Source organism: Phaethon aethereus, assembly GCF_964289735.1.
Source record: "Phaethon aethereus genome assembly, chromosome: 4".
In the NCBI taxonomy this organism is placed as follows: Eukaryota; Metazoa; Chordata; class Aves; order Phaethontiformes; family Phaethontidae; genus Phaethon; species Phaethon aethereus.
This window is the reverse complement of record NC_138578.1, coordinates 55,023,776-55,050,889: the sequence shown is the minus strand read 5'-3', so window position 1 is coordinate 55,050,889 and position 27,114 is coordinate 55,023,776. Positions and strand designations below refer to the sequence as shown.

Here is a 27,114-nt window from a genome sequence, read left to right as displayed (position 1 = left end):
TGTAGAGTGATGTAGCTGTGTGGTTGGTACAGTGGGAATGTCTTTAAAAACTGAATCAGTACAGATTTGTCTTTAATGCTAACCCATGTAGGGTTTTCTTTCATGTATAATGTGCTGCTGAAGTCAAACAATACTTGAAGTACTTGCACCGAAGGTCTTGCATAGCTTTAATAGCGCGTCTCTGGAATTTTGCAGTGCTCTAGAAACAGCAGTATGTTTTTGAAGTATTCAGTGTGAACTAATGAAAAATCTTTTGAAGCTTGCATAACCCAGAGTACAAAGTGACTTCCTGGTATGACTCGTAAATGAAGTGGTTACTAGATCTCATGATGCAGTAAGACAGACGGAGAATCCACGCAGTTTCTTGTCTCATGGTTTATTTTTATTGTTGGGTAGCAGATTTGTTAGATATCTCTGCTGTTAAGATTATGAAGATTTAAATTTTTTTTTAATAAGTTTGCCTTTTTTAAAAATTAAGATGTTACTTTGTTCATACAGGAAATTCTACAAGAAAATCAATTTGGTCTGTACATGTCCAAATCAAATGCTTGGAAAATAAATATTAAAACTGTCTAATCTTCTGTAATAATTTGTTCTCTGGCACATTGCTGCTTTCATATATATATATATATTAAACACAGTACTTAAGTAATATATCCTTATAAAATACAGAATATTACTAGCTGTGCAAAGGTGACAGTTTCTAAAAAATCTCATTAAAGTTGGACTTTCATTTTGTGTTGGCTATGTGCTATGTTGAGTGTTGGGGCTACTACACTTCTGATGTTAAACTAATGACGCAACATTATTTTGAAGGTACAGCAGGGCAGAACTGGAAATTTGGAGAAAGAGTTGGCAGTGCAGTCGACCAAAGCTGATTTCACATCTCCTCCTGCCTTATTCAAATCAGGAATTCCAACAAACAGGTCAGTTAGTTGTCAATCAAGACTAAAAAGCTTTTAATACTGTTGCCTCTATGTATTTGAAGTTCATGGTTTTTGTAGGAAAAAAGGAAAATATGTTTCTGTAACAGGTAGAAATGAGGGGAAGAACTTTTAGCCTTCAGTCACCGTTACACATGAATGCTGTGCTACCTTCTTGGCTGTTTGGGAAAGAGAAGGTAGAAGGGAAGAAAAACCATTAGGACCAGATAACAAGGCAGCTATAAAAGTCCAGCTGTTGATGTATGACCCCATGGTTGTTGTGTAGAATTAGATTAGCCAATAAAAAGTTTCTAGCTAGTGTCTTTGTGGGTATTAGCTAACATACCTTTTCAGTTAAACAAGATGGAATCAGACAGCTATGACTTCAACAACAGCGGGAAGGATTCCTGGAAACCAGTCTCTTTTCTGCAGGGTAGCTTTAGGTTCTCCATATTTGAGTATTTTACTCTACTTTCTTCCCCTCCTCTCCCAGCCCCAGGCTATAAGAAGTTCTATCCTTTATATCTAAGCTATTGCTGTTTGATACTCAACTTAGGATGAATCCATGCTTCTGCTTTACTTTAGTTATCAAGTGATCCTGTTTACGAGTTTTGTTTCTGTGCTAATTAAAAACCATTGTATTATAAATGATGGTAAGAGAGGTAGAGCAGGCTTTTCACATCAACAGTAAAGATTAGCATCTATGACTTGTCTTTAGCACTGCATCCATAAGTACCTTGACTAATTCAGAGGCACTGAATTCAGTGTTCAATTATTCCACCCTTTAAGAGTCAGTTCAACACCCAAATGTATTTCTCTTGGGTGGAAAAAAAGCCTTGCTTGGTACTCCTGCCTGTGTTTTTCTTTCACTCCTAGAATATTCCTCCTGGTAGCCTAAATTTTTCTCTATACTATCAGGTTATACTGCTCTGTTTTTAGGAGATTTTACTTCTTTTTTCCCCCCCATTTTTCTTTATGTAAAAAGTAGTAAAAGTCTTCCAAACTTTGTACCAATCCTGTAGTTATTTTTTTTACTTTTCTTTTCTGAATTGCTTCTGATGTGTGATGTTCTTGTAACAGAGTTCTCACAATTGAATGTACTGTTCACAGGGTAAGGATTCCAAATCTGTGTCTAGTACAGGTTTTGTTACAGAATTTCAATTCTTTATGCATCTCACTGGTGGACAGAGAATCTCTCAAATACTTCAGAAGGTAGTTAATGACCACGATATTAAAATGTAGTTAAGCTTAAAGTTGTAGAAAAAATGCATTGCGTAAATTCTGTGATTCCATGAAATTTGCATTTGTTGTAAGAAAGCTTAATACAATGGTCATACATGTGAATGGTGTAAGGTTTTATAAGTAAAATCTTTGTTGTGTGCTCTGGCTAGGATAACTCTATCTTACCATAGATGTCTTTATACGATACTTTTATGTGATACTTTTTTTTTTTTCCTGCCTGTAGTTAGCAATCTCAAGTTCAAGTGACCCATCTTTCTGATTTTTAAAGGTTTAAAGTTACTACCTTGGTTGTTAAATCAGAGCTTTCCTGAGAAACTTAAGATGGGTCTGTTTTCTCCAGGAACTAAGTTTACCTTTGTCACCGAAATCAGGAATAAACCTCGTAACACCAATGTAGTGTTAAAAGGCAGGCATTCTTTATTCACGGCGCCGGGAACACGGGGAATAGCTCCTCCTAAATCGTGTTCATCGATCAGTTCAAAAATCAAACATTTATAGGCAAGATTAATATATATTCATCAAGTTTCCATACAATGATTGGTTAAATATTCCTCGCCTCACATGTAAATGACCACACATGCTCACTATAATTTCTTGAGATTTTACTTCCTTGTTCTTTTGAGTTGGAGGGTTTCTTGAGTGGGTATTCTCTGAGTTGGTGGTCGCGATCTCCCCCTGCCGGAATTACCTTTCCTACAAAGTTCACTTAAGCTTGGCAACACTAAATAGATCTTCACGGGCTATCGGTCCAATATGCAATCATTCACCCCACAGTCCTTTGTTTTAAGACAAGACTATAGAATGAATAATTACCTACCCACCGGACCGTAGAACTGACCAAGGTGTTCCTTCTTCTGACTACTTGTTATTAGAACAAAACATAATATCATGATCACAATGTTACACTTAACTCCTTGATAATTAAATCAAGATGGGAAGGGTTAGGTGGGTTCTCGAGCAGCATTGCTGGTGCATAATGTTCTTACAGTTACAACTTGCTACAAATTCACAAACCTATTTTCTAACCCTATTTTATTTTAATTCCCTACCACCTTGGTTACACCTTGGCAAAGGCTGGGAAATCCATATTCTTGAAAAATGAGAAGCCAGTAAGTGAAGTTGATCTGTTGTGTAGATAAAGAGGAAACAAAATGGTGCATTTCCAGTTGTATCACTTGTGCATTCCAGTGGTTAGAACAGGTTGTTTTATATAGATTTAGTGTGAATACTGGAATTGTAAGTTGTTACGATAGCAAAACTGACTTCTTTCCATATTCTCAAAGAACAGAAAAGAGACACAAGAAAAGAAAGACCTAGGCACTTTATCTCACCAGAATCAGCACCTCTTCTCAGTCACAGACAAGCACTGCCTTCAGAAAAGCCAGTTCAGGCATCAGAAAGTGTCAGGAACAATAGGAGGGACAAATCACCTGAATTAAGCAGGGAGGGGCAGGGAAGAATCAGGGCATGATCCTAATTTAACATTTTAATTCCCCATTTACTACCCAGGGCTGCAACATTGCTTCGTGGATAATTTTACACGTATATATTGCAGCACATATTTCTCTTTAATAGGAAGTCTGAGGACAGATAATAATTTTTGCTTTTTTTCATATGTTTGTAAATAAACATTGAAATAACTTTGTGTCTACTGTTTTTACCTTTTTAATTTGAGTACAGTAGATGTTTGCATATGATTGCAGTTGAAATTCTAAAAAAAAAAAAAAAAAAAGTCTGAGGTCTAGGAAGAATATTACTCATTACCAATATGGAAGTTATAGTTTACGAAACAGAAACAGAATTAATGCTCACCAGCAAATAAAAGTTACTACTTCACTAGAACTGCATCCTCAGTGTTTAATTCAAAGAAAAATTTAGTTCTTGTTCGTATGTGTCGTGTGAGAAATTTTGCTTGAGTTTGTAAACAATAACTTGTAATCATAGTTGAGCTATTGTTTAGAAATAACACCTAAACCTCGTGTCTAGATTCTGTGATATTTAGGGCTGTTGAATAACATAAAGTGTTCTGTGACCCTGGAGGAGGAGTTAAAACATAACGGAAAGGATTTAGTAAATGCACATCGTGTACAAACATATATATACTCTATAAAATAGAATGTTTGTTAGTAGTTTGTAGTACTAGTTTAGTAGTTTAGTCTAGCGGTAGTTAATTAAAAGTTTGTTGTGTGCATGGTCACAATTAAGGTAAAAACCTGAAGGAATCTCTTTTCAGTATAGTGCTTTTTGGAACATGAAGAGGATTTGACATATTTCAAACCTGTCCTAACCAGACAAGTCATAGAAATATCTTACTGGTTTTTGGACCAGTGCTTTTCCTTATGTCATTTTTCAAGGACTGTGAGATAGTATTTCTTTAGTAGCAGAAAAAGAAGCAGAAGTTTCATTTACAAGCTGGATGCAAAACCTGGTATTTTCTCATTCCAGTAATATCCAAAATAGCTCTCCATAACAAAATGTTGTTCTGTCAGAATCTTTTAGGTTTTTTAACCTCCATTTATGCTTTTTGGGTTGTTACTAAAGAGTACGTTACATTTAAATTAATTTTGCTTTCAGAGAAATTAGCCTGTCAATGTGATGGGTTATTTATCAGCTTTCTCTGTGCTTGGGCCTTTCTGTAAATAGAATTTTTATAGAAAATGGGAAGGCATCTGTCATTACTATGAAAAAATACAGGTTTCTCTTGTTTTTCATTAACTACCCTTGCGAGACTAAATTATGAAAACTCAGCTATTCTTTTGAAAAAAAAGTCTACTTTATGTATCAATGACTTCTGTGTTAAATGTGTGTGCTTCTTAATTATATCAGTTGGTGGTAAGTGAGCTCAGCAAAACTGAGGCTGTCCTTGAGAGGAGGAAAATAAAGCATAAAACACGTAAGACGAAGGAACACCAGAACACATTAAATACAGTTTTAAAAGTATACTATAATTGTATAATTCTTAGACTAGACTACAAGTCTAGTGAATAAATGTGGCATCCAGTAGTTAGACTGTTCCTGAGTGCTGAAAAGGAGGGGGGAGGTATGTCCAGAAAGCAGTTCATTATTTATATTACTTGTGGTTCAGATAAGTGGTTTCTAAAGCTATAAATTTGGAAAATAATTGGGTTGGGTTGGTTTTCTTTCTTTCCTGTTTCTCTTTGCTCTGTAGAACCTATATAAACTTAGCTTGCCAAATGAGATTGAGATATCTTTCTGAATTAAATCTCCATGGAGGGTGGTATTCACAGTGCAAATAGCTCGTAAATAACCATTCTCTAATTAGAGTGAAATCACTCACTGAGTTGTTGGAATGTTCCTTTCAAGCTACACTTTGTATGAACTCTGTTGTGGGTTCATGTGCATCCCACACACGTGGATTGTCTTTTTATGTTTGGGTGTATCCATTGGGAAGGCATCTGTATCCCAGGTGCCCTGTTCGTGTAAGGGACAAATCAAGCCCTTTCTTTTCTTCGCATACAGCACTGAGACACAAATCTGGTAATGTCTGCTTAACATCTTATCACTAAGCTAGATAATGGCTGGGGAGTCTTTGAAATTTCCCCATGTGCCAACTTGCTATGACTTAATCAAGATCCGAGGCTTCAGATTTGCCCCTTTCACAAAACTGCTGAACTGCTAAATTCTGGATGCTTCAGATGCCTGTCTTGCCTTTGTGAAGATTACATTTTTGACAGTGGTGTCATCTGCTGCTCCATTTGCAACTGAACATATGCTTTCTCTTGTTCAATTTCAAGCTCTTTTAGTGGAGTACTTAATGAAATCATTGTTCCAGTCTTGGAAATAGAGAGTTTGTCAAGTTCAAGGTGTAATGGCAAATTCCTGAACTCATCCATCATTACAAAAATTAAACCTCTTGGCAGCTGTTGGGAAGTACAATGGACATACCACTATAAAACCTTATTAAAAAAATAATTATAAAGCACCAGCTCAGTGAGAATGAGTGAGTGTAGGTGTACTTTTGAGACTCTAGAAATATTAAGTGAAAGCCCTGTTCATTTCAGTAAAGTTGTTATCTAGGAACCAACTGGTAGTCTAGATCGGCTTCCTTTGATAATGCACTGTTGTATTTGGGCTGCTTCCCAAGCCAAAATTGGTATTACTGTAGCATGGTCGATGGACATCCTGCTTTAATGCCCAGTACTCTTGCATTGGTGTCCATTGCCTATGGTTTCATTGCTGATGCCAAGAATTGCTGGCAGAGTGCAAACAATACAAGAGAGGAAGAGTCTTAATTTGAAGTACATCACTGCCAAGTGGAAGCCCTGTAAAACAGTGGAGTGAGCCAAGAGGTCACCTGAGGAGGGACTTCTTGCTGTAGAAGAGAGTCGTCTATCACACACAGGGGCTAAAGCTAGGTAAAATGAGTTTTCTAGGGTATGGTTTTAGATAATTAAGAGAAGATACCAGCAATGGAGGAGAACTGGTGTCTTAGAACTCTGAGACCAAATGAACTGTCAGAATCAAGACTGAGACAAAGTTTTGGTGTTTTACAAAAAGTCGCTTGTCTCTTTTTTCTTTCTTTTTTTTTTTTGTTAGTGAAACAGTTGGTCTAGCAGGTGTTATTTAATACCTATGTTTCCAATTTATTTACTGAAAGCAAAATAATAATAGTTCAAAGTGCAGCAGTGGTAGAATACCATGCAAGACCACTGGGGAGGATAGGAGAGCAGGTGTTGATTATTTCAGGATTTAGACTGAAACAGTCTGACTTTTAGGATGGGATGTTAGAACATCAGAGAATTTCTTAAACTTGTGTTATCTTTGGAGAGGCTGCTGTATAGTATATGCTGTTTTAGTTTGAAGATATGTTCTCAGACTCTTGTTCCATTGGACTTTTTTTTTCCCTCCAAACTGTTGTTCTTAATGAGCTTGCTTTAAAATCCAGGAGGAAGCTCTAAACCCAGATATTGAAAAGCTCAGAGGACAGGCATTTGGATCATCTTCAGTATGCAGTCTGCCAAGAAACTTTAGATTATCTCTGGGAGATCTAATTGATCCTTCATGCTGTAGTGTCTGCTATGTCTTTTTCAGCTGCATTGGAATCTAGGTAATTGGGGTCAGAGCTATCAGTCAGGCAGAACCTGGAGCCTGTAATCTCAACTTCCAGCTGTTCTCCCTGCTATTTGTATTAATGAGGTTAGTAGTCCACTAGATTAAAAAAAAAAATGCAAGAACTTGTCATCTAAAACTGGAAGTATATTTTTTCTTTCTATGGATTTCTTTTCTGAAATTTTCTGAAAGTTTTTTTTCACAGTCATTCTACTTTATGTATCATGCTATTAGTAAGTATTGCCAGTTTTCTCTACTATTGTTTCCCTTATAGGTGTGATACAGGTGTACCTTTGTTTCTCTTATCCATTAGCAATGTAATTTTGTACTTCGTTTTCTAATGGAGTTGACCTAAGTGAATCCTGCTTTTTAACCTCTTTTAGAAATTAACTGTGGACTGCAAAGCAGGTGGGTTTTGTTCTATCTGTGTAAGAATAATAGTTATAAATCCTCTATGAGGCTTTCTGGGTTTCATTTGCTTTGGGGCTGCAAATAGGAAAGTTTGCTATGTTTTAGATTCTTCCTCTCTTCAAGATAGTGGTTTCCCATTGTCACAGACACCAGTTTTAAGATCCTTGTCCTATTACTTTCTGTTCTGGCACCTGGAGTCCTTCTTTACTGTCAGTATATTCCCATGCGGTTGATTTATTGAATATTTTGAGAGATTGATTATGCTTTAAATTTTAGTATTTGTATACAATGGAATGCCGTCATGTCTTTACCCTCAGTGTAGCATTTTTAATGTGCTTTGAAAAGTTAAAAATAAAAAAGTTGCACTTGACAGCTGTATGGCCACAATATCAGATGTTTTGGGAGGCTTAAAGGTCCCTCTCTTAACAGGCTGTGGATATTGTACCTGGGAGTTAGGAATTTTGTAGGAACAACTTAAGTCTAACAGGCATAAGCTTAATAGATTGGCAGGTTTGGAAACTGAAGTGAGATGCATTTGCATTTGAAATTCATACATTGGCTCCAGTGTGGACTGGAATTAACTTATTCATCGTGAACTGAAATCGCTGAAAATTTAAATCCTAGATTGCATTTTTCTAAATAAGAGGTACTTCTTCAAATCAAGAATTAATAATTAGTAATCATACCAATTGAAAAAGAAATCTTGGAATTATTGTTACTGCTTCCCAAAATGTTAGTTCAATTTCCAGTGTTAGCCAAAACAAGAAAAAGGTTTTTGGAGAGGACATTTTGAGGACATAGAGAGGAAGTTTTTGAGGGACATTTTGCATTTGGAAAACTGAGGAACAGAAGTATGAATGGCTGGTAACATTCCTTTGTTTCATGCAAGGTTTAATTTAAGAGTCAGTGTCTACTAGTTTCATATACCTTCTGTTTGTGTGTTCCAAGGTAAGAGAGATGGGGGCTGATTTTGTTCAATATATGCTGCAATATTGATAGCATGCATAGGTAGGATTGGCTTATGTTTATTTCTGCTTCCTAACTTACCTTTGATCTTCCATGGAATCCTCCAGTATGGTTTCTTGCAGTTTAGAAAATATTTCTAATGGCTAGTTTATAACTGTTTTACTTTAGATTTTTGTAGAAATTCTGTTTATGTTTTTGGGGTTTTTTTTTCCTAACTGAGGTTTTTTGTGATCTCACTGCATTTTTTTTTTTTGTTTATTTGTTTTCTTTTATCAGTTACAAAAGTGTAGATTTATTATCTTGTAGGGGATGGAAGGAGAATGTGGAGAGGCAGCCTTTGTCCTACAGGAGTTTTTATTGCTGCTTTGTTTAGTTTTATACACTTGCATAGTTCAGCAAATTTATCACACTTAATGTTCTTCAGAAACGGTCTTTTATGTTTTGTACAGGAGAAGTCCATAAGACTTTCTTCTCTCTCTTCCCCCCCCCCCCCCTTCCCTTTTCTAACTCTGCATGTTGATTCTGGTTTGTCCTGTGTTGCAGGCGATTATCTGGCACAATAGATGTGATTGGACAGACCATCACTATCAGCAGGGTGGAAGGACGACGGCGTGCTAATGAAAACAGCAACATACAGGTTTTATACTGCAGATTTGCACACTATCTTTGACTAAAAGACATTTTTGCTTTCCTCATAGCTTCTGATTAAAACATTGCAGTGTGTATGAATGAGTAACACGGAAGTAGCTTTACGTTTAGGAAGAAAGTTGTGGCAGTTAATTGAACTATACTAAGATGAAATATTTGATATATTTCAAAAGATAAATGTTTTGGTATACTTCTGAAAGGAAACGAGCAATGTTGCAGACTTAGAAACCAGGAGGCAGCATTGGCTCTGCTAGATCTGCATGGGATAGCATGTTGCTTACTAAGTGACAAATAAATACTTAAACTTGACTGTCCATTTCTCCCCTACTCCTGCCAGACTCTACAGCTGAAAGTGAAAGCCACTTCATATGCAGTTTGAGAAATTCAGTCTTTTAAAAATAAGTTGTGAAGCAATAAATAGTTGATAGTACTTTTTTTAATTATATTGCATTATTTTACTATAAATTGTAAAATTAGTCTTTATGATTTTAGTCTTTATGGGCTTGGATTATCTTAAGAAAACGAATTGAATGCATTAAGTTTTAATACACTTTTTCTCTCCTGACTTACTTGTGGAGAAGAGTCAAGGTTGCTCAGTGCCCTAGCTGCATTTCTGTGCCAGTTTAGGTTAAGGTTAAACAATGAAAATAATAATAGATTGTAGCGCTTATATTGGAAACACTGCCACGTGTTTTTTCAGCTGATCTCACAGTGTTTAAGTAATTTAAAGTCTTGGGTTTTTTCATGCTTTTTATATTGATTTTTAAAGTATTTTCCTTTATATATCAATTTAAGGTTGTGTTTTGGGCCATATTAAGGTGGGTTATATTCCCTTTCAGATCTTACATTTTTTGTTTCCTGTTGGCAGCTCTTAGACCCTCAGAGGTACTTGGCAAGTATGGGACACTGAACGTAGGGATGCAGATAGAACTTAACCCATCTGAATATGGCTCTTTAGGTGCATAAATAATACTTTCCTGTTGTAGTAACTAAAAAGAGAGGAAACCTATCTTCTACCCTTTTGACATAGCAATTGTAACTATAGTTTGATATTTTACAGGTTCTTTCAGAACGATCTAATCCTGAAGTAGACAATTTTACCAAGCCACCTCCATTTTTCCCTCCAGGAGCTCCACCTACCCACCTTCCACCACCTCCTTTCCTCCCACCCCCTCCAACTGTCAGTACTGCTCCACCTCTGATTCCCCCACCAGGTAAATATCCTGCACTACATAGGGAATGTGGAATGTGGAAAATGAGAGATACATTATTATAAAATGCTTGATGATGATGATGAAATCCAAACAGTACATTCCATGCACATTTGGCTATATATGTAGAATTTCAGAATTTTTTGTTCTACTCTTTTCTTAAATATATCTGCAAGGCAGAAACAGAAACTTTTGTCTTTAGTTTTTCAGGAAGCATAATCCCAAGTAGTAACTAATTACCTAAAGATGAAATGTTGGATCTTGTGTCCTTGAAAATGTTAGACGTGAGAAGCTGTTTTCTGTAATTCAACTACTGTTAATGCTATTGAGAGGTACATGTTAACAAATCATTCTACAAACTTTTGAACTAGAAGTGTGGCATACCATGAATTTGTGTCAGAAGTTGGATTCTCTGATGTCTAAGGTCAAAGCAGCAACAGAATCTTTAATTCCCCTTTCCCCTCACAGTATGTATGAATTCCCAAAAGTCTGGTAAGAATTGCAGTTGTGCCGTATCCTTTTCTTCAGCTAGAAGTCTTATTAGCACCTGATGGTTTTTTCTAGTGTCCCATGTCTGTGAATCTTAGAGGAATCAAAGCTCTTTGAGAATTCTTCTCCTTCTTAAATCCGGTTTGAAATTTACTGATATTTGCTGGATATTTACTGAAACTGGATATTTATGGAAAGGTACTGGGGGAAGTGTCATGGGCATTTGCACAAATAGTGCAGTTACCTGAGTGTTGTCATTTTAAGGAATTAGTTCCTTGCTAAGTCCTTTTGAACTTAAGAGTGGTCAGTGAGAAATAAAAATATTTGGAGAAACTTTAGGGAGTATTTGAGTAGAAAAGTGAAGGATTTCTTTATAGAAGAGACTGATTTAACGTGGAGCCCCTTTCCTTATTTTCTCCATTTGTTCCTTGCATTATTTTGCTTGAAATCATGCTGAGCAGTTTCTTTGCTATTCTGTTGGCATAGGGAATGTCTTAAAAGTTTCTGTTGATAGTCTTACTTATAAGCAGGGAAGTAACATTGTTATTTCTGTGCAACAACTTTGTGTGGGGCTTTATAGGGTTTAAATCCTTGTAGAAGAGGTTGCTTTCTTCAGTTGCTGCTGCTGATTTTAAAACTATTAACTCCTGCTGCCTGGCAAGTTCTGGCTTTCATCAGTGATTGTCATACACAAAATGGTGCAACCTAGAAAACAGAAAAGAATTAAAGATTAAATAATTCTGTGCTCTTTTCCAAGTTTTTTGTGCATTAATATAAAAATATAGAGTATCTGAAGAGAATATGCTAGCCTTCTGCATATTGTCCCTAGGCAATTTTTTGATGTTCCCTTACTGCAGGGAGGACAGAAAGGAGAGGAATGTGATGCTAATGCTAACTGCGGTGTTAAGCTGCATTAAAACCTTTCTGATAAAATAAGTAATGCATTGCAAGTTTTTAGAAAGTAATTATTTTAATTATAATTATGGTACAGAAAAGGTGATCTAAGTTCTGTATTGTTAAAAGCAGGAGAGGAACCCCCCCAGACACCCCAAACGCACTTGGTGCAGGTATGTCATATAGGTGTACTGGACTGTTCTTATGAAACCCCTCACCTGTTGAGCTTTTAAAGGTGAAAGAAATCCACATGTGTTACAGATAGCAAGCAGGTTTGTCTTCAGTCTTGTGGCTTACAGACAGGTTTATGACATACACTTGTTCAGAAGGTCTCCTTCAACATCCTTCTGTGCTTCAAGTAGATTCAAAAATAACGATTAAGAGCTGTGGATTTGGTTTCTTCAGGCCTGTGTTTTAATTGTGCTGTTGCCAGCTCTTTATCTTCAAAGCTGTTCCTAAAATAGAATCTTGAATCCCTCCTAGGTTCAATGGAGGAGGAGGAAAAAAAACTGCTCTTACCCAATATTAAACCAGGACTACTTGCCAGAAAATTTAAGTATTCCAAATATAAAACATCCTCCAAAAGCCCCTTTGAAAAACGATCTTGCTTTGAAGTTAGATCTCTTGTCCTGAATTCATTCACTCTTGCGATTCAAATCTTTTTTGAGGAACAAGTCCTGGAATGATTCAAAGACCCAAATGCAGAAAATTCTCGAATACTCCTAGGAGATCACTGGCTGTGGCAAAAAATGTGTTGTTTTTTGTTTGCTCGGTTTATTACTGTGTTGAAGTAATTTAAATCTAAAGAACATGGATGCTTCTGTTAACAGACTTTAAAAGTTGTTTTATGTGTTTTGGTTTAAGAGTGTAGTTAAAATGTGACATGTATTTGTGATATTTAAAAAAAAAATTACTCTGAAGTACTGAAGTTCTGTTGCATAACTTTGGGAAGTTTGACTGCTTAGACTTACGCCAGGGCTTAGCAAATAACTACATCTGCTCAGCCCCAGCAATCTAAGTGTGTACTTTTTATCTTGTGATAAAGGAGAGAGAATTTGACTCAGCTTAGCCTGCAGCAAAAGAAGTTTTTACACCAATACGAGTTATATTACATTGCTGTGGGCTATTGCACAGTTCAGCTAATTTGTAGTATGTTGTTAAGCTGTGGCAGCATTATGTTCGATTCCCTACTCCGAAAAGTGGAGCACATGGCATTGCTTTCCTGTAGTAAAACTTAGTTGGTTTTCTGTAAATATTTACCAGCCTTCAGCTAGTAGGATGGCATACAATGTCCTGAAAGCAATTTTGAGCACATTAGGTAAAATGCTGCACTAATGCCATTTGGATTGCTTTTGATACACGAGTCTGAATATTTAGGTTTAGGCCAGGTATACCTTTGTGGCAGTACAAGTGTTGTAGCGACATGATGTGATCTATGCTAAGTCACCTTCTTAGCCCTGGTACTCAAGTTTAGTCCCTCCATTGCAAGAAATTACTCAATATTTCAGAGTCTTTTTCTCACAAGTAAAAGGCTGATGACGCTTCAAGTATATTTTCATATGCTGCATTAGTAGAAGGCGAAAGAGTGAAGAGTTAAGAGATTCTTAATTTTCTTTATGATTTTTTTGTTTCTTCTTTTGTGTCACATTCATGTATTAGTGAAAAAGATGAGGGGAAAAACACTTTGTGTAGATCTTTTTAGTGATACTTGCCAACTTGGAATGTAGAAGAATGTTTCTTCCATTATGATACCATCAAGTAAATTGGCTGCTGTCTTAAAATGATATTAATCATGACTTTTTAAATGATCTTAAAGGTTTTTGAGGAAAAAATGCCTATGCGTGTGGTTTGGTTTTGGTTTTTTTTTTTTTTTTTTTTGCATAATACCCTGCATCAATCAATTCATTAAAATAATTTGGATGTTTCGTCTCTGGATATTAGTTGTATTCACTCTGTCTTCATTTTGTTTGAATGGCTCTCAAGTGAAATTTTTCATTTGGCTTTTAAGCTTGTGATGATATTTTTATTTGTGTTTCTGCACAAGGAAAAATTCTGAGGAATATATTGTTTAATCAGAATTTATTCCTTTTTGTAAAGATTATTATCTGATGGCTTTTCTGACAATTCTGTGCATAGTGCTGAGAGCCATGTTCAGTGCTAACAATATAATGGGTTTAGTGCAGAAATTTAAATTTTTTAAGCATAAGATAGAGCTCATAAATAAATCAGCTTGAGAGAACTTTTGATATTTTTATAGCTTACATTCTTAATACTGCTGTTAAGAGGTATTTTATATATTTATTTTTTTTCTAAGTTGTAGTCTTAAGAAGAATCTGTTAAGGTGGATGGTTAACCAAAAAAAATTAATAGAAAATACTTCAGCTGTGCAGCAGTTTGACTTCCCAGTCTTCCTTTTCTTTCAGAAATTTTCATTAGGAGTGTTTCGTCTTTCAAATGTTGCACTATAAAACTTTTTGTGGTGTGATTTCCATTGTTCTCAACAACAGTAGCGCACAATGGAAAGCTTGTGTGCTGATAAAGAAAAAAATGGCTCATGCAGTTTAGAAATTTGGGGTTCACTGTCTCATGATTTACATTTTGGGCAAGAGATTAGATTTTAAAACTTCAGGATTGGACAGAAACCTCAACTTTTTTTCAAAATTTGTTTAATCCTATAGGATTAATGCTGGTAAGAATTCATGTCAGTGAAATCACCAGCAATTAGTGAACATTGATATTGATTACTCTTCCTCAGCTTGCATATTCCTTCATTCTATCCTTCTGCCAAGGCAATTTGGGAGCAGTTGGCATTTCTAGACATTATAATACGTAGATGTAGTTAAATGTTGCTGCCATAGAATAGTCTTAGTTCTAATGTTGATTTAATGATTTAGACATAAAATTAATCATGCAGTGGCCAATACATCTAGGATATTCTTTGAATGATGAAGTCTAGAACTTGAATGAAATGAGTCTTAATTTAAGTGGGTCTGGCTGCTCTTCTGTCTGGATGTTTATGCACTTATGGCAAAACTGATAAAAGCACTTGGCAAAGTTTTCCTTTCTCTCCCCCCACCAAAGTCTTGCAGTGAGTTGTCAGGTTGAAAGTACTTACTTTTTAATGGAAACAGTTGCTCATAACTGAAATAGCTTTATGCCTAGTGAAGTAGTCTGTTTTCTGACAATATTATTTTAGCCCAGCTTCTAATTTTCATGTAACAGTGCTTTGTGTATTCAGTTGAGGTAGAGCTAGTTCTTTGCAAGATATGAGAAGATAATGTCCTTTAAAGCCTGCAAATTATTTTTACCTTGTAATCATTCCTTTGATAGGTTTGTATGTTGAGGCAGTGTATTTTGTTAGGTCAGCTTATTTAGTTGGGAACAAATTCTCAGCTTTTATTTAGATTCATAATGGCTAAGCTAGGTCTGAAAACCAGAAAAGTTAGAACCGTTTTTGAATGTGTTGGTACTAAAGGATGCTCCTTTGTCAGATATTTACAAGAAAATAGAGTACCAAACAATTTCTTTCCCTCCAAGTAGCAACTCAATGATTAATTGCAGTGTGGCATAGCATTGACTGAAAAGTCTGTAATGCTTACTGTTGCTAGAATATTTTGTCCTTGTGGACCTACTGTTTCCTATACTAAGCAATTAAAAGGCCAATTGTGTTTTCTTTCTTCCAGTCATGGAATATAAAATAAAGCAAATATATTCTATGGGATGTTGCTTACCTTCTGGATACTAAACATTTTAGGGTTATGGATTTGAGACCCAGAGTAATTCTTCATTATTTTTGTCTCTAATTAAATCCTGAAGAATAGGAATTTAAATAAAAAGCCAGATTTCACAAGGCTTGCATAAAATCTTAACAATTGTTTTTAATGTGAGATCTTGATCTGAGGACACAGAAAATAAGTTATAATTTTTCTTGATCATGTGTGTGGTGATAGCTCAACCTGATTTTAGATCTACAGAAAATAAACGTAAACTATTACTATAACTGACACATAATTTGTTATCTTTTTAGGTATACCAATAACAGTGCCACCACCAGGTAAACTTGCTTAGAATTTTTCTCCACATTTGGTTAAGAAGTGAAGACTTAACTGATGTGCAACTTATCAACTTCCTTTTAGTTATATAGATAAAAGCTCATAAATACAAAACTGTATGAATAGCTGTAGGTTAAGTTATTTTGATGCCAGGCAGAAAAGAAAATGTATGGAAATGCTGTTGGCCAGTTTCTTAGATGTGTGCTTCCTTCTTTTGTTTCCTTCCCCCCCTCCCGCCAGCTATGCAGAAAATAGTTGTGGTTGTTGTTTATTAAGTATTGCTAGATACTCAGGAATTTTCCTATGCTTCTAAATTACTGTATTTTTAAGGATGATAGGTATTTGATTTGAAGCACTGATAAAATATGTTTAATACTCTGCCTTTGTTAAGCTGGAAAGTAGTTCTCAGTCTTACAAAATAAAACCCATTTGCACAGTGAGAAACAATTTTTGTGTTGTACTCTCTGGAATTTGTTTGCCATTGTATATTTAGCCTAGTTCTTTTACGTGTTTATGTTTTGGGTTTTTTCTTTTCTTCCTCCTCACCTAGTTTATTATTACAGGCTTCCCACCACCACCTGGCGGTCCTCCACCTTCCCTCATACCCACAATAGAAAGGTGACTATCTGTTTGAAATCTTACAAAGCAATGTATCAGTATTCTGTAACTGAAATAAATTAGTAAGGACTCTGACACTACCCAGTGCTTCATGGATTTTATCTGGGAGTGAGGAGACAGTTTCAGATTTTTACAGTATTTTTACAGAAATCTTACTAGTCTTACCTGTCTGACACTTAATATTCTTTTGAGTAGGTTACTTGACCACTTATTAGTTTAGTTGAGTTATGACACTATGTCAATACCAAGACTTAAGAACAAAGTCAAGGTAATGATTGTTAAAGTATTGTTAGTAGTCTGAAGGCTTATTTAAGTATACTTGTCAGCAACCGTATCCTTTTCTATAAACATGAACAAACAATTTGGCCACAGATTCAAGCCCTCATAAGCTATAGGAAATGCCAGAATTCCATGGAATCTGAATTTGTATTTCTTCTGTGTTTGTTTTAAGTGTTCAGCTTTAACAGACCTAACAGTATTTTTTCAGTACCTTTTTTATATACGTGTATGTGTATATGCATACTTTTTTTAACATATATATATGTAAAAGGAAGAAAAAAAGTTGGCCAGCACAGTCCTTGAAAAGTATTCATATTTTGCTAGAGGCCAAAGTGAGGTCATATACAAAGCTCACTTAAGAAGATGGTGTGAACCTCTTGCCAGTCCTTTGGGTTTCACTGAAGGAAGGTGCGCACATCTGTTCTTTTGAAACTGAAAACTCTATTAACATATATGCTAAGGATGGTGATGGTAAATCTGTGAGAAAATCCTCACCTGATTTAATTCAGAAAAAAAACCTAACTGGATGCATTTGATGTGCATGACAGTAAATTTATTACTTCATACTGACAGTTGCTGTAAGTGACTGCTGCTTCTGACTGTTAAGCAGTGGTCATTGCATTTAACTTGTAGTGAATATTTATATTGTTTCTGAAATATGATGTGAAAAAATCAAGTTTATTGTGGATCCTAGGAATGTAATCTCATACTTTTAAATGTTAAGATGTTGCATTGGCCTTTCATTATCATTGTTTATTTTTTGGTTTTAAACTAAGGTAACCCAAAACTTACTTCTTAATGTTAAAGTGTCTTCAAGAACAGAAATAACAGTTAAGTTAAATACCGCACAGATAATTCATGCAAGTTATGTAGGAAGTGCTAAAAGTCACAAAAGAATTATATATGTATGAATTATGTCCTGTGCATATATCATCCTTTTTAACCTTTCTGGTTTTTACCTACTTGAGTTGGCTACCACTGAAAGAAGTCAGCCTAGAAAATGTGTAGCTAATTTAATAGTTTATTCATAGAACTACACATTTGAAGTCCACCTGTTCTTAGATATGCTCACGTACCTACTTTTTAACAGAAAGAACGAGAATGGTTTCATTCACGGATTATGCACTTTCAAGCAATTGGAAGTTAAGTTCAGTATCTGTGCAGAAACAATGATACAAGAAACATTTGAAATAGAAAATTCATTGAAAATACAAAAGAACAGCTTTGATGATCTGGATATTTTTTGGTTTAAACTTTGAGAAGAGAGAATGCTATTTTCACCTCCTGTAGTAAAACATGAAATATACATATTTGTGTTGATAGACAGCTTCCTTAATTAGTAATGCTCAAAATGGAGGACTTAAATCCATTTATAACAAACACTTTGTTTTAGTCTGTATGGTGGTAACAATTCAGGGGAATAATATTAAAGGTATATATTTATTGATGGAGGTAGCTTTGATGGTAAAACTGGATTTTTACATGTATTTTCTTTTCAACAGTGGACATTCTTCTGGCTATGATGGTCGTTCCGTTCGTGCATTTTCATATGGCAGTGGTGAGTAAGCTTGCTGGCTTTGAAAATTTTGACTAGTGCTATATCAAATTGTTTGATATACTTATCAAGATTTAAGCAAAGAGACTAAACGGGTCCTTTCAGTAATTCATTATGAAAGCTCTTTAACAACTGTTGGTAAATACTATTGTTTTGCTTGCTTATTTGTATGCTGGAAGTCTTTCCATGCTGCTTTTGCAGAACTGTGATTTTTGAAAAATAATACACCATAATATGGACCACAAGTCAGGGAGAATTTTCCAAGAACTGATAGGATTTAGAAGCTGGAGAGTAAGTACTGTCAAGATATCAGCAAGACTAATCATTGAGAAATCTTGGGTGATGTACCTCTCCTTTGAAAAACTGTTTGTCTAAGATACTATAATCTCCAACTATCCTGTTGCAAAGTCAGTCTTTCATTTTTTGGTTAGTGTTACAGAAAAAATCTGAAGCTGAGAAACATCACTTTCTGGTTTCGTAGTAAGAGCGAACCAAAATACAAGTTTCATTATGTGCAATCAAGTAGACATCCCCAGAACCTACAGTGAGTTTAGAACTGTTACCTTGCACAGCTCTGCTTCTTGAGCAAAAAGAGTGATAGCCATACTAAGATATCAGCTTCTTCCTGACCTAGCCCAAGTTGGGAAGATAAAATAAACATTAAATCACAGAACGGTTTGGGTTGGAAAGGACCACACACCCCCACACCCCCCTCCCCGCCATAGGTAGGGACATCTTTCACTAGATCAGGTTGCTCAAATTCCTGTCCAACCTGACCGTGAACACTTCCAATGGTGGGGCATCCACAATGTTTCTGGGCCACCTGTTCCGGTATCCCACCACCCTCATCACAAAGAATTTCTTCCTTATGTCCAATCTAAACCTACCCTTTTCCAGTTTAAAACCATTGCCCCTTGTCCTGTCACTACAGGCCCTGGTAAAAAGTCTCTCTCCATCTTTCTTATAAGCCTCCTTTAAGTATTGAAAGGCCTCAATAAGGTGTCCCCAGAGCCTTCTCTTTTCCAGGCTGAACAACCTAGGAGAGATGTTCCAGCTCTCAGATGTATTTTTCATGGCCCTCCTCTGGACCTGCTCTAACATGTCTGTCTTGTACTGGGGGCCTAAGAGCTGGATGCAGAACTCCAGGTGCACCAGTGGGGTCTCGAAAGAGCGCACAGAGGGAGAATTACCACCCTTAACCTGCTGGCCACACTTCTTTTTATGCAGCCCAGGATACGATTGTCTTTCTGGGCTGCAAACTTACATCGCCAGCTTACATTTAATTTTTCGTCAACCAGTATCCCCAAGTCCTTCTCTTCAGGGCAGCTCTCAATCAAGTCATCACCCAGTCTGTACTGATACTGAGGATTGCCCCAACCCAGGTGCAGGACCTTGCACGTTGCCAGTCACTGCCTCTGCCTTCAATGTATCCGCCATCCAGCCCCATGCCTAGTGCCTTTTCTCCCAGCTGACGTTTTTCTGTCTCCTTGCTCTTTGTTCCTTTGGACCCTCGCTGCTGGGAGGAGAAATGTTAGGGAAAGTTCTGTCCAGTTCTGGAGATACATAATGTTCAGCACAGATCAAATGTTCAGATAACATATCTCCCAAATTTTCATAAGTCTTTGGAGAGGATATACAAAATGACATTTTCTTAATAGCTTGTAATTTCTTGAAGTTGGAGCAGTTTATGGAGTAACAAGTGGTATTTTGTTGACATTGAAAGGATCCTCATCAGTTATCAAGTATTTGCTTTCATGCATGGAAGCTTATGTTTTCAAGAATTCTTGATGTGAGCAAACAACCGCTTTACGCTAACTACTGTTTTGGCAATAATTGAACTGTGTTTGCTGATGTTATTAAAAAAAAGGTAAAGCTGAGGCAGACCACTAAGAAACCAAAGTGAGTATTTTGCCGAAGCTTCAACATCTGAAGCCATGCAGAGTATCATAAGGAAAGCAGTCTTTGAGTCATTAGTATGTACATTGCATCTAATATATAGCCTATATAAATTCTATATAAATTATACACATTCTATGCATTTATACACATTCTATATAAACTTAGAATGATTTCACTTCGGAATCTCTTCTATTAGAATATGTGTCTTCTATTAGAATTTGCTGTTCTGTCAAGTATTGTCAGGGACACAAGAATATTTCCAAGTTTTATGTTGACCTTCAGAGGTGATGGCATGCTTATGTTGTTGCAGTACCAATATTTGAAAGATGACTGTCATTGTGATCGTACCGAAATTGAATTTGAACTTCTTCAGCAGGGTTAAAAAATTATGTTTGCCTTTGTATGGTTATGGAGACCAAGGAGCACAGTCTGTTCCCATTTTCCCAGTATATCTGGCATCCCTATTGTGGCAAAAACTTTCATAGTTGCTGCACAATGCAAATTGTCTGTCTCTAAGCTGTGCCTGTTATACGGATTTTTGGATCTGTAGAGGCTCAGTGGCATTTTATCGATGTTGTTCATCTCTTAGTGAAAGATGCTTCCCTGGCCAGCATCTTACTGCCATAGCCTCTGTTTCACAATGTGATTGCTGACCAGTATTTTACGGGTGCTCTCTGTGCATCAGAACTTAGGTGAATTGAGAGCTCAGTGGCACAGTAGGGTACAGATGATCATTTTAATTAGGAATCACTAAGTATATTTATTTAATAGTTGCTTTGGATGATAGCACTGAATCACCAACCCATTGTCTTATTTGCCAAAATGCGTGTTTCATGGCTTTGTCAAAATTGTGGGGTAAGATGAGCATATGGAATGCATTGCAAAAAATACCAGTTTTGATTAAGGCTAATCTCATGCCTTGGGGTCTTTTCACTAGTAGTCAGGCATGTTTCCCACTGCAAGCCCATTAGGAAGGTTGCATAGTAAAATAATATTAACTCATAGCTTCAAGAATATCTATTTTGTCTTTGGACTCTTCCACTGCATCAATGCAGTTTCTTCAGTTTGCTCTTAATTCTCTTCACCATTCAGTGCTACCGTTGCCATCAGTTCTTTGAATTTTCTTGAACTGTCAATGTATGGCACTGCATTTGCTCTGCCAGTGAAGAGACATGTATGCTTGCTTGCTTTTTCCTCAAGCATTTCTCTGTTCTATGCTCTAAATGTTCTTTATATTTGATGAACTTGCAAGAAATCTAGCGTTACAGAAACAGTTTGAGAGTCAGTGTTTTTTGAGGCACAACGAAGATGTATGAATAGTTTGCCTTATACTGTGACACCATGCAGCTTTACATTTTTAAACGAACTCCAGAACAGGACTTAAGTCCCCAAAACTATTGATTGTTCAAAGCTCCCTATTTTCCTGTTTTAAAAATAAAATCAGAGTTAAACTTGAGAATTGTGTGTCTTTTTTAGAAATTATTAGAATAATCCATGTAGAAATACTAAAAGTGATGAGTTACTTCATTCTAAGTAGCAAATGCAGAACAGCAATTCATATGAGAAAGTAAGGTTCTTGTATGTTGTGAATAATTACTGGTGAAAATCTGGATATAAAAATGCACAGAGTATCAAATAACTGGTTTATCTCAGGTTATTGGGATGGAAATTACATACTTCTGTCTGAAAGTTACTGCAGATACGAGGGAGTAACCAAAATTTATTGTAAAACTTTATACTACCATTAATAATTGTTTTGCAGTATACATTTAAAGTTAAACTTAAGTTTACACTTTAGATCAGAATATTCTGGCAGCCAATGTCTCAGAGACCATACGTATGTTGTTGACATAGTGGCAAGTCAAGGAAATTAGCAGTCTTTAAAGTCCAGCTGTTTTTTTGCTATTTTTGGCTGCTTTCCTTAGAAGAACTTCAGGTTTTGGCAGTATAATGAACAACAAACTATTGTATTAGGGTATTTTTTTCTGTTAACTCCTCATTTTGTGTGTAGCCCTGAAGTGAAACAGTGTCAAGCATTTTGTTAGAGGCAAAACCTCATATAAATGCTTTTTTAAAGAATTATAATGCTTTTCATTGCAAATGTATTTTAACAATGAAGTGTTTTTTCCTGCTCCACTGCCTGCTCAAAAGGTCTTTTGTATTCCTCCTTTGAACGCTTGGCAAACTGCTGTCTTAAGCTTCTGCCAAAGCTTTCTGGGGCAGGCATACCCCTGACGTTGGAGGCAAGGCAGTCTGAACATAGCTCTTGGGAGAAGCCACTGGTTTTATAACTCAACAGTATTAAACACAGCATCAGTAACGCACTTTACATTGTTCAGTGGATAGTTATGTTAATGATACTATTATTGTCTCTTTGTGACACCATGGAGTCAAGTGAATATTGTTCTCGTATTATAGATAATGAAGTGGAACTCAAAACAAACGATTTATTGAAGGCTATGTTATCATTGGCTAGCAAAGCAGATAAGCAGAAAGTGGGAAGTCCTCTGTACTGTAAGTCCACTAGAGAGTGCTGTTTCCAGTTAAATACTACAGCCCTTATTTTTCATTAACAGGATGTATTCACGGGGCTTCTGGAGAGGGAGGGCAGGACAGAACAATTGGGACATTAAGAATAGTAGTTAGTTATTACATCGGGCTCGGCAGAAAGCAATGGAGAAGCATGTCCCTTCTTTCTTCCCATTGCTGGTTACCTAAAAAGGTTGTGAGATGGTGTGACTTCTTCCTTTAACTTCTTAAGCATATAATTTTTTAGATTAAGATAATATGCTTAATTTTCTGAAACTATTATATTTTAGCGGTAATAGTGGTTGTGCTGAGTATTCATTAAAAATAGTGTCTTAAAAGGCATAAGTAGGAGCATTATTTCTTCTCCCCAGAATGAATTTATGGAATTTATTTCTAAAGCTGCTGTTACATCTGTAATCAGAAAAGTATGGCAAAGCACAGTATAGCATATAAATTACTCAATGAGAACTTTGTAACTAATCTTGTATTTTAAATACAATGATTTTAAAGGACAAAACATAAAATAGTAGCATCTAAATATAAAGTTGGAAGCATCCTTTTTCCTCATTTTTCTGAACTGTACTTTCAGAGCCACGAAGTTTCAAAGGCAATTTTGTTTTCTGGTTGTTTTTGTTTTGTTGATTCCCCAAAACAAAGCCGTTCAACCACATAAAATCAGATGCTTTCAGCAAATCTTTGCACGATATTTTTTCTTTTGCAAAAGGATTTAGACAGTCTTTGTGGTAGATATCCTAGTTCTGTACATCTTCATAACAAGTACTTAAATGAGTGCCTGAGGCCTTTATTAGCATCATAGAAAAATGCAGAGTTTGCTCAGAATTAACTTTTATCTGAACGGGGAAAATTGAAAAATGTCATTGAAGGAGGCTGACAAACATCTGTGTTTTCATGCATAAGTAGTATTACAGTTTTCGTGCAGTATCTGATTTTGTTCTTTCTAATACATGCATCTTTTTCTTCAGTCACCTTTCCGCACCTTGCAGGTTCTGCTCCTTCTTGGTCTAGTCTTATGGACACCAGCAAACAGTGGGATTACTATGCACGAAGAGAGAAGGATAGGGAACGTGAGAGAGAGCGATCCCGAGATCGGGATCGTGACCGGGACCGAGACAGAGATCGAGAACGTACCAGAGACAGGGAAAGGGACCGAGATCACAGTCCAACTCCAAGTGTGTTCAACAGGTTAGTGAAATGTCTTAAGCATGCTGTTACTCCGCTCAAAACCCTGCCTGTGTTAAATAGACAACATTACAATTTAGTGTTCAGCTATATTCCAGAGAGCTAGAGGGTGTGGCTTCCTTCCCTCCCCCCTTTTCTCTTGGAAACTATAATTCAATTTCTAAATGTAAAACAGAAGTGTAAAAACAACAGTATACATCCAAACTGGTCATAGTGCTTTACAGGTTAAAGGTGTGTATGAGTGAGATATCCAGCTCTCTTGGACATCAGTAGTTCTAGAAAAATCTATAGAAATACTAAATTAATCTTAGTTGCCAGTTCTGTGCTAACAGCAATGTGTTGCAATAATTGACCTTAATTAATGGTGTTATTAGCTGCTAAAATGGTTAGTTGAGTCATTAGCACTCGCTGGATAATAATCTGTCCTGTCTTTTTTTAAAACTATTATTTCGAGGTCAAGAACTTTTTTTCATTTTCAGGCAGATGATGAAAATAATGGCAGATAACTCTATTTGGTTTTCGACTCTCTAACTGCTTTAAAAAAAAAAAAAAGCTGAAACTATTCTGTGGTTCATATGCACAAATACAAAGCATTTAATGTTGAGCTCGCTGTGACTCCATAAAACAGAGGTCTATTGGCTTGCCAGATTTATCTGAATTTACATTGCTCATTATTTGCTAAGTATTTTTGGGTAAACATCCGATGCTTTTCTCAGTGTTTTTTGTTAAGTTTCAATTTTTGCAGAACATATACATTAGCTATTAGGCGTATTGTTTTTACACAGTAGGGAATGAGAGCACCCGAAGTCAACATTACTTCAGTTGAGAGATGACATTTTTTGCATAATGATTGTTAGCTGAAGACCCAAACTGGGTGCAAGATCGGGGATTTTCCATGTATTCTGATGTCGTGATGTCCTCTCCCATGGGCATGTGCTATGTTCCAGGGTCAGTTTCTGAGAACTCGAAACCAATCTAAACATCTGTTTCTCAGACAGCTTGATTGAAGGCCAGAAAGAAGCCTGGTCATTCAAGGGTGCTTAAAATGAATCTTAATAGCTTCCAGGCCTCAAGAAATCTCTGTGCTGCTGCCAGAGTTATCTGTAAAGGAGGGGGAAGAGCAGGCCTCAACTTTTTATGTGACTAAATTATCCACCATCTGTAGCAAAGCTGTTGCCACATGGCTGTGTAAGAAAATGGGAGGCCCTTAACTAGTATAAGTTGGTTTGGGAGTCACAGAGAAGGTGGGAGAGGCTTAAGACAGAACATGTAGACATAATGTTTTTAACAGGGTTTATTTTCAGTTCCATGCACTTAAGAAAATAAAATGAAACAAGGTATGAGGAAGAGAATGTGAACTATTTTAGAGACTACACAGTTGCATTACTTTTATTCCTTTTGTTTAAGCTTTGTTCAAGTGGCACTGTGGTGGGATTTGGATTAAGTATCTTCTTTAGCTTCTTACTGCTCAGAAATAACTGCTTTCAATATTTTTAACAGTTCTTTTCCAGATAAATAGCTTGTATTTGTGCTATAGTATTTCTTAAAATTGTAAGAAATTGGGAATTATTTCTATTCTATTAGTATAATCAAAATGTGGTTTATAAATGAACCTCAGCTGTCTTCATATTCTGTTCTACCTTTACCCTGCTATCCTCTGGTGAAACTCTGCATTTTTACAATCTGTCTCACTCTGTTCCCTTGAGAAGATGCTGTTCTTTTTGGACTATTGTCTCTTCTGCAAAAACTATGTTTTCTTTTTTTTGTTTTGATAGTTTAGAGTCAATTAGTTACCACTAAAAATGTAAACTTTGGAATTTGATTGATACCTTACCATTTTGTGGTTCTTCCTCAGCAATTTGAAAACCAAAACCAAAATCCAACAACTGTATTTCTAAGGTCCTGGAACTAAACAACCCCATGCAGCAGAACAGATGAGGGTCTGTCTGGCTAGAAAGCAGCTTTACAGGAAAGGACTTGATGTCCTAGTGGACAGCAAATTGAATGGGACTCAGCACTCGATGTGCAACAAAGATCAAAAAGTATTGAGCTGCATTGAGAGTGTACCCTGTAGGTGGAGAATGCTGTTATTCCCCTCTTATTTGACATTTGATACAATGTGCAAAGTACTGTGCTCAGTTTTGGGACCCTTGATAGGAATGAGAAGACACTGCCAGACAGGAGAGTCCAGTGGATGTCTGACAAGGTGGTTAGCAGGGCTAAGGGGATGGAGTTTATTTAGTTAGAAAGGAGAAGGATGAGCAGGGTTCTTAAAGGCTGTTTTCAACTACCTAAATGGGTAGTTAAGATAGAGCCAGGTTCTTTTTTAAGGTGCACAAAGAAAGGACAAGAAGCAATAGTGAAAACTCACAGCAAGAAAAATTCCAATTACATGGGGGGGGATGGGGACACCAGGGAGTAATTACAAAAAAAAGTGATCAGGTGGTAAGGAGAAGTCATGGAATCTCAGTCTTGGAGAAACTCAAACTTTACTAAACAAGGTTCTGAGCAACCTGACCAAACTTCTGGGTTAGCCCTGTGTTGAGCAGGGATTAGCCCAAGTGACCTCCACAAAGTACCTTCCAGCCTAAATACTTCCGTGATTCATTGTTGGAAGGTTTTTTGAATACATGGGAAGGTTTTTGAATACAGATATCAGAAGTTAGACATCTCTACCAAAGTGAATCTCCTGATATGTGAAGTTAATAGCTTGTAGTTTGTTTTTAAAAAGTAAACGAAGGTGTAGAGAATGAAAATTTTATGAATTGGACTTGTTTTAGGCTTCTTTTCCAGGAAGGCACAGGTTCTCTTCCACACGTCAAAGGTTGTAGTGCTCTCAAGGCTGTCCCTGGAAGGCTTTGATAACTGTAATGTATGTCGAGATACAAAATGAGGAGATCACTGGTGTAACACTGGGTACATGGAATTTTATTCCTGTTCTTGAAAGCTCTCAACATACTGGACTTGGCATACTGATTTTTTGCTTTACTTATAGAAAGGTTTTTTTATTTTCAGACACACTTACAAGCTGTCACGGTTCCTTAGTGGTTTGCCAAAATAAAGTTTAAAAAGGAGTATCAGTAATATTTTAACCTTTTCCAGAGTGTTTTAAAATAGTTGTGTAACAG

The 27,114-nt window shown here is 36.3% G+C and overlaps 1 protein-coding gene across 8 annotated transcripts in view; it reads left to right on the top strand.

Annotated features, from left to right (window-relative positions):
- Positions 1-27,114, top strand: part of FIP1L1 (factor interacting with PAPOLA and CPSF1) — a gene marked incomplete at its 5' end in the record, with an annotated part of 44,933 nt that overhangs the window by 12,606 nt on the left and 5,213 nt on the right. For 2 of the 8 annotated variants that reach the window (XM_081998839.1, XM_081998836.1), the window contains 7 exons: positions 817-926; positions 9,156-9,249; positions 10,321-10,474; positions 15,882-15,908; positions 16,470-16,524; positions 18,306-18,361; positions 23,770-23,989. In XM_081998839.1, the coding sequence (XP_081854965.1) occupies positions 817-926; positions 9,156-9,249; positions 10,321-10,474; positions 15,882-15,908; positions 16,470-16,524; positions 18,306-18,361; positions 23,770-23,989 (716 nt within the window). Of the gene's footprint in view, positions 1-816; positions 927-9,155; positions 9,250-10,320; positions 10,475-15,881; positions 15,909-16,469; positions 16,525-18,305; positions 18,362-23,769; positions 23,999-27,114 lie in introns of all 8 variants that reach the window. The other 6 variants (XM_081998842.1, XM_081998837.1, XM_081998840.1 and 3 more) reach the window with 5 other exon arrangements.